Source organism: Achroia grisella, unplaced genomic scaffold, assembly GCF_030625045.1.
Source record: "Achroia grisella isolate CSIRO2021 unplaced genomic scaffold, CSIRO_AGI_Agris_v1 utg807, whole genome shotgun sequence".
Classification (NCBI taxonomy): Eukaryota; Metazoa; Arthropoda; class Insecta; order Lepidoptera; family Pyralidae; genus Achroia; species Achroia grisella.
Window position 1 is genome coordinate 1,794,610 of NW_026713028.1, and position 14,350 is coordinate 1,808,959.

Below are 14,350 nucleotides of genomic sequence, written 5' to 3' on the forward strand. Positions count from 1 at the left end.
TCGCTTTAATTTGGACCACTATTAGCAATCCATCACAGAGAGTACGGGAGAATTTAAAATCGACACAAACTTTTTTATATCTCACGACCTGTGAGATCTAAAGTCGGAGTAGTGTACCACTAGGGCACGTTGTCTCACACACACATTGTTTGCTAATTATAATCATTAACTGTACACTATCTGTTACTCTCAATACCCATTACACGCATCTCCGCAGTAGTAATTATCTTAACAAAATCTACTCAGGAAATGATACAAATTTTCATCTCCTGTATAAGCTGTTTCAAACTTTATTAAAGGCAGATAATATTTTTGGGGACACCCAATATCAAGGGAGAAAGCGGATTGTTAGTAATTTGGACTCATGACCCCATCACTAGTCAGGTTGACCTCCACGCGGTTCCTCCTGGAAACCATCATGATACATTCCTGGTGAATTTGTTGCGATAGGCTAGCTGACCTGACCTCATGCTCATCTTGTCATCTCCCACTGGTGCCCCGCCAGCGTAAACCGTTAGCGCAGGTGGGTGCACCATTCCATTATAATCCATAAATAAAAAATATCCTTATACATCAACCTATTTATAGAACATAATAATTAAGCTTAGTAGTTTACGCGAAAAGAGCATACGAACACATAGAGTTACTTCTACATTTTTATCATTAATAAAGATTATAAATACAGAGATTAATAAGTAGAGTGCAAGAAAATATTTATGATAAATAAAAAAAACTAATTGTTACCGGCGCTTTTTACTTTTTCTTTCAAGAAAATCCGCCTCGAGACCTATTCGCATTATATTCGAGTACAACCGGCTAAAAACCTGATGGTATACCTCTCAGTCACAGCGGGCAAAACCACGGGAACTATCAATCTTCCGCAATGAAAATATAACCTATGTCTGTTCTAGTAAAACTACCTACTTCAGATCTCGATCTGAAGTTTCCCCGTTTAGATGTCAAAGATAACAAATCTTTCGAATTTGTAATACTTGTATGGACTTGATGATATATATGAATATATAATAGTATCATTACACAATTAATGATACATGAAAAAAAATATCATAAACAAAACAGGCGCGTAATCTTATTGGCATTTTTATGTTTTAACGAATGAATGAATTTTTATGAGCGGGCATTACTGTTCCGCGCGAGATAACGGCGATCAATTTGTTCCGCTCGAGTGATGCTCAAATTGGCTGCGGATTAAACCGGGATCATCACTATTCGTGAAAATTGGATGATTTTCCACAGATATTACAATCCATTGGCTTTTATGGCTTTTGTTTAATGAAATAAAAGAATTTGGAAAATTTAGCGGACTGATTCTACGCTTTGATGTAGTAAATTGTATTACGGGTTAGATGCCGATTCTTGAGAGTATTCACTACGAAATTCTTACGATGTCGTTATTTATCAATTATCAGAAACAATTTATTTAATAACTAGCTGTGCCCGCGGTTTCACCCATGTGAAATTTATAGACTATATGTTATATACTACTGTAAAGTTTCATCAAAATTCGTTAAGTAGTTTTTGCGTGAAAGAGTAACAAACATCCGTCCATACTCACAAACTTTTAAACGCTTTTAACGTTTTCAAAATACTTTTTAATATAAAAATCGGTACGATTTTAATAAAATTAATTTTGTAAATTAGTATTCTGGTCCCATGCGCGTCAACTCGAGTCGGGTGGTGGATAAAAAAGAGAGACATAATGGCAGAAAGATATACATCGCGTGGGAATAAATAGAAGTGCCAGTATAGCAAGCCCAATACGGATGTCCTTTGGTGACAAGATAGACGACGTATTGCAAAAGGGTCAAATAAAAAGCACCCGTAAGCTGTGAATGAATACGTCGATGAATGCAAGCAAAAGTTATATGAACGGAGTATTTGGCGTTCATTAGTCTCTGTGTACTTCAGTCGGAGATAGGTGTGACGGTATGTGATTTTTATGACCGACTAGTAGATGCATGCGACTTTGTCCGCGTGATATTTATTATTTCTTCGATATTATATGCTATGTATCGATATTAGTACCTACCTATTTATTATGTGTGAGAATATTGAATCAAAATTAACAAATTACGTGTCGTTCTCAGTTTTTACTCAGGTCAAAATGACTTTCTTGAGTAGGTTGTATACTAAGATATATAAGTTACTATAGATTTTTAACTATTCCATTGGAACTTTTTAATTTTTCGCGATTAAAAGTATCTAAAATATTGACTGGGGAAGTAAGGTACCACTATGCAAAATTTCATTTAATTCGGTCCAAGAGTTATCGGAGATTAGCCCGTACAAACAGACAAATGTATAAAGAAACAAAAGAGGTGAAAAAATTTTGATGTGTTCTATTTCACTTCTAACATCCCTATGACACTTTTTAGTGCGTTTTTTCTATGTACTCAATTTGATCTTTTCAGTTTTATTGTATGTATAGATAAATTGACCTAAAACAAAGCAGATACATATTGAAGATCAGACATCAGACTGGCTCGGTATTAACAATGCAATGTTACAATAAGTATGCCATAACATTGCATTGTCATCTGACTTACATATGTATGTATGTAAAAATTGAGAGCGATTGAGTACCGGAAAGTGGGTCAAAGAATTGATTACCCACATCGGTGATATTAAATAGTTTAGATAACTATTATAAGTTATAATTATATCAGCACATATCAAGTAACAATTTACTGAGAATCAAATTTTATACGTAACTGTTAATAATAAACAACCGAACGATCTATCTGTTGTAAAGAAAGATAAAATATAAAAGAGAAATATAAATAAACAGCATCACGGGTATCTCATAGCCAAGTGACCACCAAAGCACCCCTACCACCTCGCCTTTACAGTAGACTTAAGTGCTATGCTTCCGTACTCTGCAATATTTCGTTCATTAAACATACAGCTCATATAGCAAGATCCTATAGTTGAAACACGTAGATGACTGTACTTCTACTTAACACTTACCAGCAAACTAAACCGTTCCTCGAACATTGCTTCGACTCGAAGGACCCGTCAGCAGCACACTGCGGCACATACCCCCTGCCTTCCTTCTCACTGATCACCAGCAATTCCGCCAGCATTTTCTGTTGTGTACACATTGTCACATTATGTGGTAGTGTACAATGTCTCCCACATTCCCCGCCATCACAACACTTCTGCATGGATGGGCATTCTAAGTCGTGCGCGCAAGGAGTACCACATTCTAGGTCTGACGCGTTCTGTGCTGGACATGTTCCAGCCTTCCTGAGTTCGAGGGATGCTGGGCAACATACCCCATAGTCGTTTCCTAAGGAGAAAGAACCATCAATTAATTGCTGTAATTATTTTTACAAGTGGTCGAGATTCGACCATAATAAAAAATACAAAAAGATTTAGGAACCAGCAATAACACTTAAAAAGAGTATATGTGCGTGTGTCTGTTAAATAATAGTAGGTAGTGTGTGTAACGGTTTTTGATTAAATGTATTTTTGTGCATAATTAAAAAAAAATATTAGCATTCTGTACTGCTTATCTATATAAAATATAAGTGTGCGTTTCATTCTCCTCAGTCAGCGCAATTTGCTTAAAAGGGGTACAAAGTCTTTGCTTCACGTATATAGATATTGCCATGGTTACTATCGTTCCCAGTTCGTTATTCAGAGAACTCACACGATACTCTACCATTTAATAACCTTATTACTAATTCATTGCGTCATGATCTCTAATTATATACTGCTTATTGGTTTACAGTAGAATCCATGTAACTTACGTCATATCAATCCAGCCCATTAACATTATATAATATCTTATCTATGATTAACATTATATTACTGGACAAGATATGAATCTCGCCCCACACAACGAACATATCAGCGTAAGTTTGACAGGCTTTGTACGGTTTGAGTTATTTAGAGTTTTCCTTGCCTTCCACCAGTATATTTTTCTTTGTTCATAATATGAATCCAGGGATTATAAATTATTGCTGGCATATTGTTTTGTTAGCAAGAAATAAAACCACACTAAATATAAGACTAACTGTATCCCATGACAGTCTGTGATACTCGTTGATAATGTAACTTTCTACCGATGATATACCTAGGTACCTATCACTTTAATGATAGGTCAAAATTTTTCCGTATTGCAATAAAAATGTAATTGTTACAACAAGTAGGGATTAATTAATTTAATTATTTGTTATGAATGATGCGATTAATGATGTAAATAATTATGATGATGATGATGATGTGTCTGTGTGTGTGCCAATAGTGCTAGCTCACCTGAGTCAACTAAACATCTATACAGTGGTGGACAGTTGGGTTTGCCAGGATCCGTGCCACAGAGGAATGGTCGACTTGTTTCTGATATCAGAAGAGGCTCACCGACGGGACAAATGTTTTGAAGACTTCTTCCACGTTTACCTTAAAATAATATTGCTTAATGCATTAATAGATTACGCAACATCTCACAAAGCCAAAATCCAGTTCATTACTAAATTCAAAATAAGAGAATCACATTTCTGATTTAGAAAAACGATTATGGATATTACTAAGAAATAACTAAAACAAACATCGAAATACGATATTACTATAGGAATAGTTCTGTAACATACGCCTACATAAGCCTGCCCGGGGAACACCCGGGTGCATAACAATATGAGTTTCTAATTGATTAAATTTTTTAATTTTAATTTTTAAATCGATCAAGTGTTATGAGGCTATTCATTACAAACAAATCTTTCCTCTTTATAATATTAACATAGATATAAAATGACTTACATGTAGGTACAGGCGGGCACGGCGGTCTCAAGCACGGGGTCTCTTCCAACTGACAAGACAACTGTCCAGGACATGTAATAGAAGTGCATGGATCTCTACATTTGCAGAGCGGACACCCTTGCGGGTCCAGCTCGAAGCCGAGTGGACACAGCATACGGCATGTGTGAGCTGCGCATGGAGCGGCCAAAGTGCAGTTCACGAGGCTTGCGGCTGGAGCACGAGTGCCGGCCACCTATTAATAATAATAACTCCTTAGCAATAACTTCCTTACATTCCGCAACCTCTCCTACACTTGATTATGGCCCATGTAGGTAGGAATTTCCTATAATAATAATAACAATATTTATTTGTCTCAAATAGTGATCTCTTACAATTGCTGCTTATAATAACATTAAGAAGTATTAATCGACACAAAACAGTCTACAACTCAGAAGGGGCAATGTGTTTACCTCTCTGTTATTCTATTATAGCCTTTATCAGTAAATTATTACAATTAAAAAAATCAATGACGACGAGCACTTAAGTTCAAAACTGTCCTACTGAGAAACTAATTAAACATAAAAAAAATATAATAATAAAATTACGAACTAAAACACTTCAGGAGCGGTAGTACGAATGTGTGGCCTAAAATCTATTTTTATGACTGCAACACTGCAATGTCGAGGTTTCAGAGGGGCCAGAGACAAAACGTCAACGGTTACATGTTCAGATTCAAATTTTCAATAATAATCGTACTACTCATAATCAATACGCACCATTGTAATAATGGACATAAATAAAAAAATCGCCAAGAATCTCCGATTTTTTTTCACACTCGAGATCCTTCCTCATCTCACAAAAATCGCCAAACATTTATCCTGCATTACATTATATCAGTAGGGTTTGCAAGAAATGTTTGTATTATATTTGGCTTCAAAGTTAAGTTACTTAAAGCAACGCTTAAAGTGTCACCCACTTAGCGTTTATATTGTAGTATAAACAAGTTATATCACAACAAAACCGTTTTTACTTTTATTCTGTACAGTTTGTTGTTTTCATCGAAATTCGCTACAAGATGTGCAATATATTTTTACTTACATATTCAAATGTCCATGATTTTTAATTTATTTCCATTAAACAGAGCTATAACTATATTTCACATTGCGAATGTAAAAATTACGACATTTTTGGCACTCTTTGTCAGTACATTATTTATGATAATGGATGAACAGAAGTTTTTGGAATTTTGCCAAACTTTCTATAAGTTCTACAATCTCAGAGTTGACAACTTATGCTATGCGAGATATAATATTAATAATGTTTAAAACATTAATAAAATATTATTTCATGAAGTGTATTGAAGCATGACAGTCCTCAGGAATGGCAAACTGTGGGGAACCTGAAAGTTATGTGACAACACAATGTACTTATGTATTTTGTGCTGTTCGTATTAGCAGTACTCTACTAAAGCCACCAAGAACTAAAGAATAGAATAGAATTTAAAGTAAAACGATAAAATACCAATTTTTATTTTACTTGGATCTAAAATATAGTTGTTTAACAGGGTAGTATCCTTTTTTACTAACTCAATGAGACTGCGGATTTAGAGCTTAATTTTATTTTAATAATATGGCAATTCGAGAGGCTTATGTTTTGCAATAAGACCCTCAGATTGCCATATTATTACCGGTATTGGGATACCGAATGGGTGATTACATTTCAGATCAACGTTTGTAAAATTATAATTGAACTTCAATTAATTATAATAAGTTTGTCCAATTTTTCAAATACTTTTATAAAGCAACGCCACGGTCGCAAGTTCAATATCAAATTTTACAAAAATTTTGAAAATTCCTTTCTGATTTTCGCATCTAGTGAATATACTAATACTACCTAGATTTCGGCTCGGTACACCTTTTAGTACTGATCTTGTATGTCGCATATACAAGGTCAGTCGTAAAAGATGTACCACTGTGATTGGTTACCATTTTCCATTAAAACATCATTAGAGGTCGTCATCACGTTTACCATTCCAATTACAAAAAAAACAAATCACCTCGAACCCGGCTTCGTCGACGCACCAACAAGAGCTGACGATCTCATTGTCGCATTGTATCTGTTCGAACTCCCCATCAGAGACCCTGCAGCGAGGAGATCGCACCGACTTTTGAAGACCACGTCCGCCGCGGCTGCCTTCAGCTGCCAGTGCACGAGATATACGCTCTGTTGAGAGCCTTATGTTTTCACAACCTGCGAATGTAATATATGATTATTTTATTATATTTATAAATAGTTAACCCAACCCCCCCTAATACCTCTCCTAATCCCCCCCCCCTCTTCCGGTATTGTTTGGATACAATAATGTGTATTAAAATTTAAATAAATAAATAAAATGCGATAATATTTAAAATACAGATTATAATTTGTGTACTAATTACCTGTATACAATGGATCAACGCAGACTTGTCCGCAGGTGGTGGTGCAGCAGATCTGCTCCCCGCACTCGTCGTCCGTGGTACAGGGTGCAGCCCGCGCCGGACATGCTCCGTCGGCCGCCGGACATCGCCCACGAAGCTCCGCCTCAGCTAAACGTCATCAAAGATCAACAATATTAATCAAAGTGTTGATTAATCAAAATGTTGATTAATATTAAAATTAATACTAGTAAGGGTTTTTACACATAATTATGATAATTTTTTGTAAGAGGAACAATAAAGAGTTTCATTAATTAATTCATTAAGGGGCCAATGTAAGTCACACGTTTAGGGACGGAGGAATTTGATAAAGTGACATTAGACTGCTTTTATACGACATATTTTTTCATGAGCATCATAAGTGCTTGCGATTTAGCGAGGGAAAACCAGAGCGCGCAATCGTGAGGGATTGCATCTAATTATTTTTTGATTTACCCTTTCGCGCGTGTTCGCGGGTAGGATTCATATTAGTATTTATTAAATATTTACACTTCTTTTTAACATTTTTTATTTTATAGAGTCACATTATAGATTTATAAATTATGTTTTTGCTCCATAGTCAGATGTCCGCCATTTTGCAAATAAGTTGTGTAAATAAATCATGTAATCTAGGACCCCTCCGAAGAGTTAGAGATTTTTTAATAGATGGTGATGAATTGGTACATTCACCTGCGCTAACGGTTCACTGTGGTGGTTTTTTCAATAAGGTTTCCTTAAGTACTATGCTATAATTATAAATTATAATTTATGGTATGCAAGAAAATGTAATTAAATTCATTGTAATAATGCAACATTATATAAATTGTTAAGAATAAATAAAATGAACTGCTACATTAGTACTTACTTAATGCTATATACAATTTGTATCTAAATTGCAAATACTAACTTATTCTAAACAATCTTTCATTATGCATTGTTTAGAATAAGCAACGACGTGTCTGCAATATAAGAATAGTAGTGAAATTATTAAATAATAATTAGAATAGAAAGCGACCAACGGACCGTGGTGCAGGAGCAGCGCGCAGACGCACAGCACCGCCGCCCTCACCGCCGCCCGCATCGCTGCATCACACACGCGGACGCTGCAACAAAAGAAATAAACATTACCCGCTTGTAAACCTGGCCTCATATTATCGGGTTCGTACCGGACGGCTCGTGCCGATTTGAGCATTCCCAATCAGAGCGAAGTGTAGAACGCCGTCATGCGACTCATTTCGCATATATACGGTGACACTAACTGTTACGGCAGTAATTATCGAAGACATTGTTTAAAATAAATATTAAATAAACACCATTTAAGTCCCAAACCTTAGCAGAACTTGTTGGTACTGTAAGCACTAAACACTGTATAATGAAACTAAATAAATAAATAAAGAAGACTAAATTAATGAAATATTTTTTTTTTAAAATAGACATATTTTATACATAGAACATACTATACATGTAGGTACCTCTGTCTCTAAGCTAACTTCTTAAAGGATAATTAAATTACAGTATATGGAGGTAGGACACTAGATTTCACTCGCAACACATCGCAAGTGACGGCTGCCACATACATTCAGCTAATTTGGCATTACATTTAATAAAATAAAATTAATAGTAGCAATGAATGATGATTGGATCTATACCCATATTCTAATAACGGGATAGTTTGTTCTAATAGAGAAGGTATTAACGCTTCCAATGAGGTAGGGTTTCCGCACGTAATATTTGGTACTCACACATACTAATGGTAGCAGAATTAAACAATATAATACAAATCCATTAAGTAATGAAATGAACTTCCGCAAAATAATATCTAATTCGATAAAATATAATAATAGGAACTTGAATACAACAATTGTTATAATTTGTATTAAGACGAGGAATGAATAAACATTTCTTAATACAATACAACATTACAATAATGTAGGAGCGCAAAGGAACGCCAAACATTCAGCTGAACTATAGACAGACAGCCGAGCATACTAATGGTATCGAGTCGACAATGCAGACCATGAATCATGTCTACAAATCATTTCCCCCGCCGAACATGGGGCTCAACCTTGTAACAAAATCGGAGGCCATTAGGCAATGCATATAATTACAATATGCTAGACATTAATATGCGTAAGTGTAATTTAGTATAAATGCTTTGTATTTTTCCCGCATTTATATAGAGTGAACTAGGTACTAGAGTAGTTCACAAATGAACAAGTTTGCGGCTCTATGGAAACTATGATATTCTTAATAAAACTCTGAAATGAAATGACAAAATATTATGAACGCTATCAATAGCATTTCATTAAACGTGCCATGTAAAAAATATACAACGCCATCTACATAGTACACAGTTGACAAACTGAAGTCGCGTATTAAAATAAATTCCAATACACCGAATTAATGTTATTAATTATTTAATTTAAAATGACACAAATAATGTAAAGTTTCATTTCAAAAATTAAATTTCTATATTGTTGTAACAATAATTATAATTATTTTATCTGTCTGTATATGCTGTTCCTATATACATTCTGATAGACTTTTACAGGATCATAACCTTTGTAAAAATAATCCGATATTAAAAATACTTTTCTATACCAACTCTGTAATAGCAAGTATTTAAGTACGTATATATATGTATATTCATAGGTATATACGCATATTACTATCGACATATATACCTAAGTTAGGTAAATACAAATAGTATACCTTTTTCCCATTACTGCCCTTCAACCGCTTTCTTATTCTACCCAATGGTTAACTGGTAGAGAATGCCAATTGTACATTATTTTAAATAGTGCAATAAAGAATAAATAATAATATAGTAATAGTGTAATTTCTAAAATAAAAACAACAAGGTAGGCTTAATTTTCAAAATTTCGTTTCACATAAGTGTACCTAACACGTTTCTATTTAAATATTTAATCATATTTATTCCAGATGTCGTGTTCCATGTACATCACATATATCATGATATAAGTTGATCACGGTATGAAATAGTGATGTATTTTATCGTGCTCACCGAACTGTATATTGTTCACTTCATCACGCATCGGTTGTATTATCATTCATCTGGATGCTAAACGTGTCACATACTCGATACGTCCTCGTACTACATCGTAATCGCAACTTCGCAATATAAGTACCATCATAGAAAAGACATTGTAATTAGCTACTAATACCTTTTATTTATCACTAACGACCGGTCCTGGCTCCGCACACCTTAAAAATATTTTAATTTCTCTTCTTATTGTACTTCATCAAGCATATATTATACATATAATCTTATTGAATCACTCTTTCTATTGCTGAAAATTGCATTAAAATCCGTTGCGTAATTTGAAAGATATAGGCGAACAGACAGCAATGGCGACTTTGTTTTATACTATGTATAAATAATACATATAATAATAATAAACTCTATTGTGCATATAGAAGAAATACAATAAGAAAAACAGTAGATAAAGATATGTCACATCAACACGTAGTGATGTGACATATCTTTATGTACTGATCACAGAGAAATTAACACTAGATACATTTTATAAGATTTGGCACTGCCATTATAAGAAATCAAGTATAGTACTAAGAAATAAGAACTGGCATAATTTTACAAAAATTGTTTGAAGTCAGGTGGACTTGTACATGCGAACAAAACATTCAAAATTAATTTATGAGGAGAATTGTTTACATATATCATACCGAAAAATATACAAAAAATATTTTGTTCCTAATGATGCAAACTCTACTATACAATAACTACACGAATACCTAAAACATAATCTCTCACAGTAGTAAATAGTCAAAACGGTAAAATAATTTACACCACATTTGCCCGCGCAAAACAGAGCACTCCATATTTTTTTTTTTTCATAACCAAACAAAGCTAAAGCAAAAGACCATGAAATTATTATTCTTTACTTTAACTTTCAGATTGAATGACAAACTTAATAATAAAACAACTAATGTTCTGGATCGTTTCCATAACAATTATTGGAAAAAAATTTCTTAATGCTTGCAAAGAAAGATTGGAACATCTAATACGTATCTGATACAGGATGTCTTTACATTTTTTTTTATATCTTTAAAATTTTAGGGTCTTTTATACAATCTAAAAGTACATTCCAGTCCCAATGTACCCTAAAACTACTTACTCCATTGCCTCACCAGTGAACAAATTGCCTTAGCCGCACTATCTGAGGGGTAAGCAAGACACTTTGTATGGCACCAACAACCAACATATTTATTCTATGGTCTGACGTTATTCTATATAGTAGACTCTCGTTCCTGACATACTCCATCAGCAAATTATATACCTACATGCTCTATTGTACCACATACTTCACAATTACATTATTATTATAATACAAAATATTTCTTGACCCAGAAATTTTAACCGTGCATTAATCATCAACCATGTAAATATCCAATTATCAAAGACCTTATATTTTATTTTATGTTGTACAATGGAGAGTTCAAACTGCATCTAATGATTCGCTCCACCGACTCTTATGAAACATAGTATATTAATAACCGTTGGAAATAATAGTAATTTACAACTTCTGTTGGTAATACTGGCTGATTGTAGTTACAGTATTATCATATAATTTTTTAGATTAATAATTCCATTCATCTTTTATTTATACTTGTCCAAAAATTTGTGTTTATCAATAGAAATAACAATTACACCTAATAAAAAGAAACATACTATTTAAAAATCGTTAAAACTATATTTCGTAATCAATATTTACATCAATATGATATTAGTACTTTGCTCCCAACATCACAATAAAGAACTATGATTTTAATTTTATTAGACTTCTACAAATTCTCGCTATATAGATAGACAGGCGTCAAATGTAAAAAATATGTAGATATACGTATAGAAAAGATATGGTCTGTAATCTGTGACATAAGGGCTTAAAACACATCATAAAGCCCTAGTTTGCTCAGAGTGTAAACTAACTTAGGCTTTATCAAACTTATAGCTCCACTATATATAAGGTAAGACATATCATTACGAATTCCTTTAAAAGCTGACTAACGATACAACAAATAACATATTTAGAAAAATACAAAAGAGCAATTGATAAATGTCATTTATACCTATTATATTAGTAAATTTAGTATACCGATATGTAAGGTAATCGTATGTAAATTCTAACACTCATCTACAATTTCAACAGAATCTATCCTTTATACAAATTCGTCTGTCTCAAATCTCAGTCTTACTTTTTTCTCCGTCAAGTAGCTCGGTTTGTAAACTATATTTTGGTTTTAAGGCATAAGGCACTCGAATGATATGAATCTGTAGTCACAAGACGATATCTAAATATGTAACTCAAAGGTGACTGACATAGTGATCTATCAACGCACAGCCCAAACCATTGGACGGATCGGGCTGAAATTTGGCATGCAGGTAGATGTCATGACGTAGGCATCCGCTAAGAAAAGATTTTGATTAATTCTACCCCCAAGGGGATAAAATAGGGGATGAAAGTTTGTATGAAACTTTATCAATTTTAAACCGATCGGGCTGAGAATTTGCATGCATAAAGCTACTATGACGTAGGCATCCGCTAAAAAAGGATTTTGATAAATTCCACCCCCAAGGGGATAAATTAACACGAGCGAAGCCGTGGGCAAAAGCTAGTACAGTATATGCTGTCTATGATGTAGTTCTTATCTATCGGTGACAACCACCATCTGGTAGATCGACTGCACATTTGCCATTCCAATTCCATAAAAAATACATTAACTGGTGTACTGCAAATGGTGCACTCTTTGAGAAACCCTGAATTTCGTGATGTAATAATCTAGTAGCCCAACGCGTGTATGCTAATTATTCATTACTTTCTCTGTTTCGTCTTCAACCGTAGTGTTTTGTCGGTCGTAGAACTCGAGCCCGCGTCATTGTTGTCTCTAACTATGCAATATTATATTATCTGTACTCTAACATATTATAATATACTTTATGTAATATATACACATACGCTAGTATTACTATTATATCAATTTTGATGACATAACAAACAGACGGATCTCAATTCTGAAAATTTTGTCATTTTCTTAGTCAATTTTAGTCATTTGGGACTTAGATGTGTTGTATATGAAAAATCAATAAAAAATGTTAAATACCTACTAGTAATATAAGGCACTGATAGTATAAGAAAAGTAAAAGCTTAATATAAGACATTGCTATAATAATGTAAAAAATACATTTAAAATTAATACAAAGTAAGAAAATATATTAAACTATTCAAAGGGTTTAGAATACTTACAACATTTTGTTCGTTACCATCGATTTCATTACACAGTTCAACGCTAATGATCTGTTGTAATATGATATATTACATACATTTTTAAGGCGTAATTATTAATTTTATATTTCGTGTCCTTTGCTACCACATTAAACTCGACTTTAATCTGAACTAATATTATAAAGAGGAAAGGTTTAAAAATTCTTTCACCATTAGAAAGTTATACTATCTTTGGGTATATGTCACCCATGGCTATATTATATTTTAAAAAAAATTAGGGATCCTTACATTCTACATCGCTGCGAAAACGATAAACTCTATTATATTATTTTATTATTGTTTTATCATCATCTAATGATGAAATCCGGAGGTAGTCAGTTTATTGAGACGTATTTTTTATTTATATATAACCTAAATGCTGAACCCATTTATTATTATAGACGGAGTTTTCATGTAATTGAAATAATGTAAAAAAGCTTATTACTTTTTTGAAATCTGTTAAAATTCTGTCTGTATACTTAGAAATAACCTAGTTATTTAGTAAATTCATCTCGTTTCAACCCTATGACTGTATTACCGCTCCATTGGAGTAATAAATACAAGCTGCTTGGAGTCACTCCAAGTTATATACATTGTGACCTTATAAATAATGGGTATTAAAGCCATTCCATAAACAATCTAATTAGAAAATTCGGCTTTACGAGTATTAATATTACACTAACTGGAATGGTAATCACGACGGTCACATATAAATAGCCGACAATTGTCACTTAGTTATATATATAAATATAATAAATATTTCTAATTGAACTCTCTACCTTTCGACTTCGTCCTCAGATGATGATAAAACCATAATAAAAGAAGTAAACCAGTTTA

General features: G+C 33.4%; 1 protein-coding gene across 2 annotated transcripts in view; it reads right to left on the reverse strand.

Annotated features, from left to right (window-relative positions):
- The window catches only part of LOC131851703 (uncharacterized), a 75,812-nt gene that overhangs the window by 15,162 nt on the left and 46,300 nt on the right, over window positions 1-14,350 (reverse strand). For both annotated transcript variants that reach the window (XM_059202228.1, XM_059202227.1), the window contains exons 2-7: window positions 8,235-8,314; window positions 7,197-7,343; window positions 6,815-7,008; window positions 4,780-5,011; window positions 4,282-4,422; window positions 2,989-3,310 (exon numbers count right to left, since the gene is read on the reverse strand). In XM_059202228.1, the coding sequence (XP_059058211.1) occupies window positions 2,989-3,310; window positions 4,282-4,422; window positions 4,780-5,011; window positions 6,815-7,008; window positions 7,197-7,343; window positions 8,235-8,292 (1,094 nt within the window). In that variant the 5' untranslated portion in view covers window positions 8,293-8,314. The remainder of the gene's footprint in view (window positions 1-2,988; window positions 3,311-4,281; window positions 4,423-4,779; window positions 5,012-6,814; window positions 7,009-7,196; window positions 7,344-8,234; window positions 8,315-14,350) is intronic.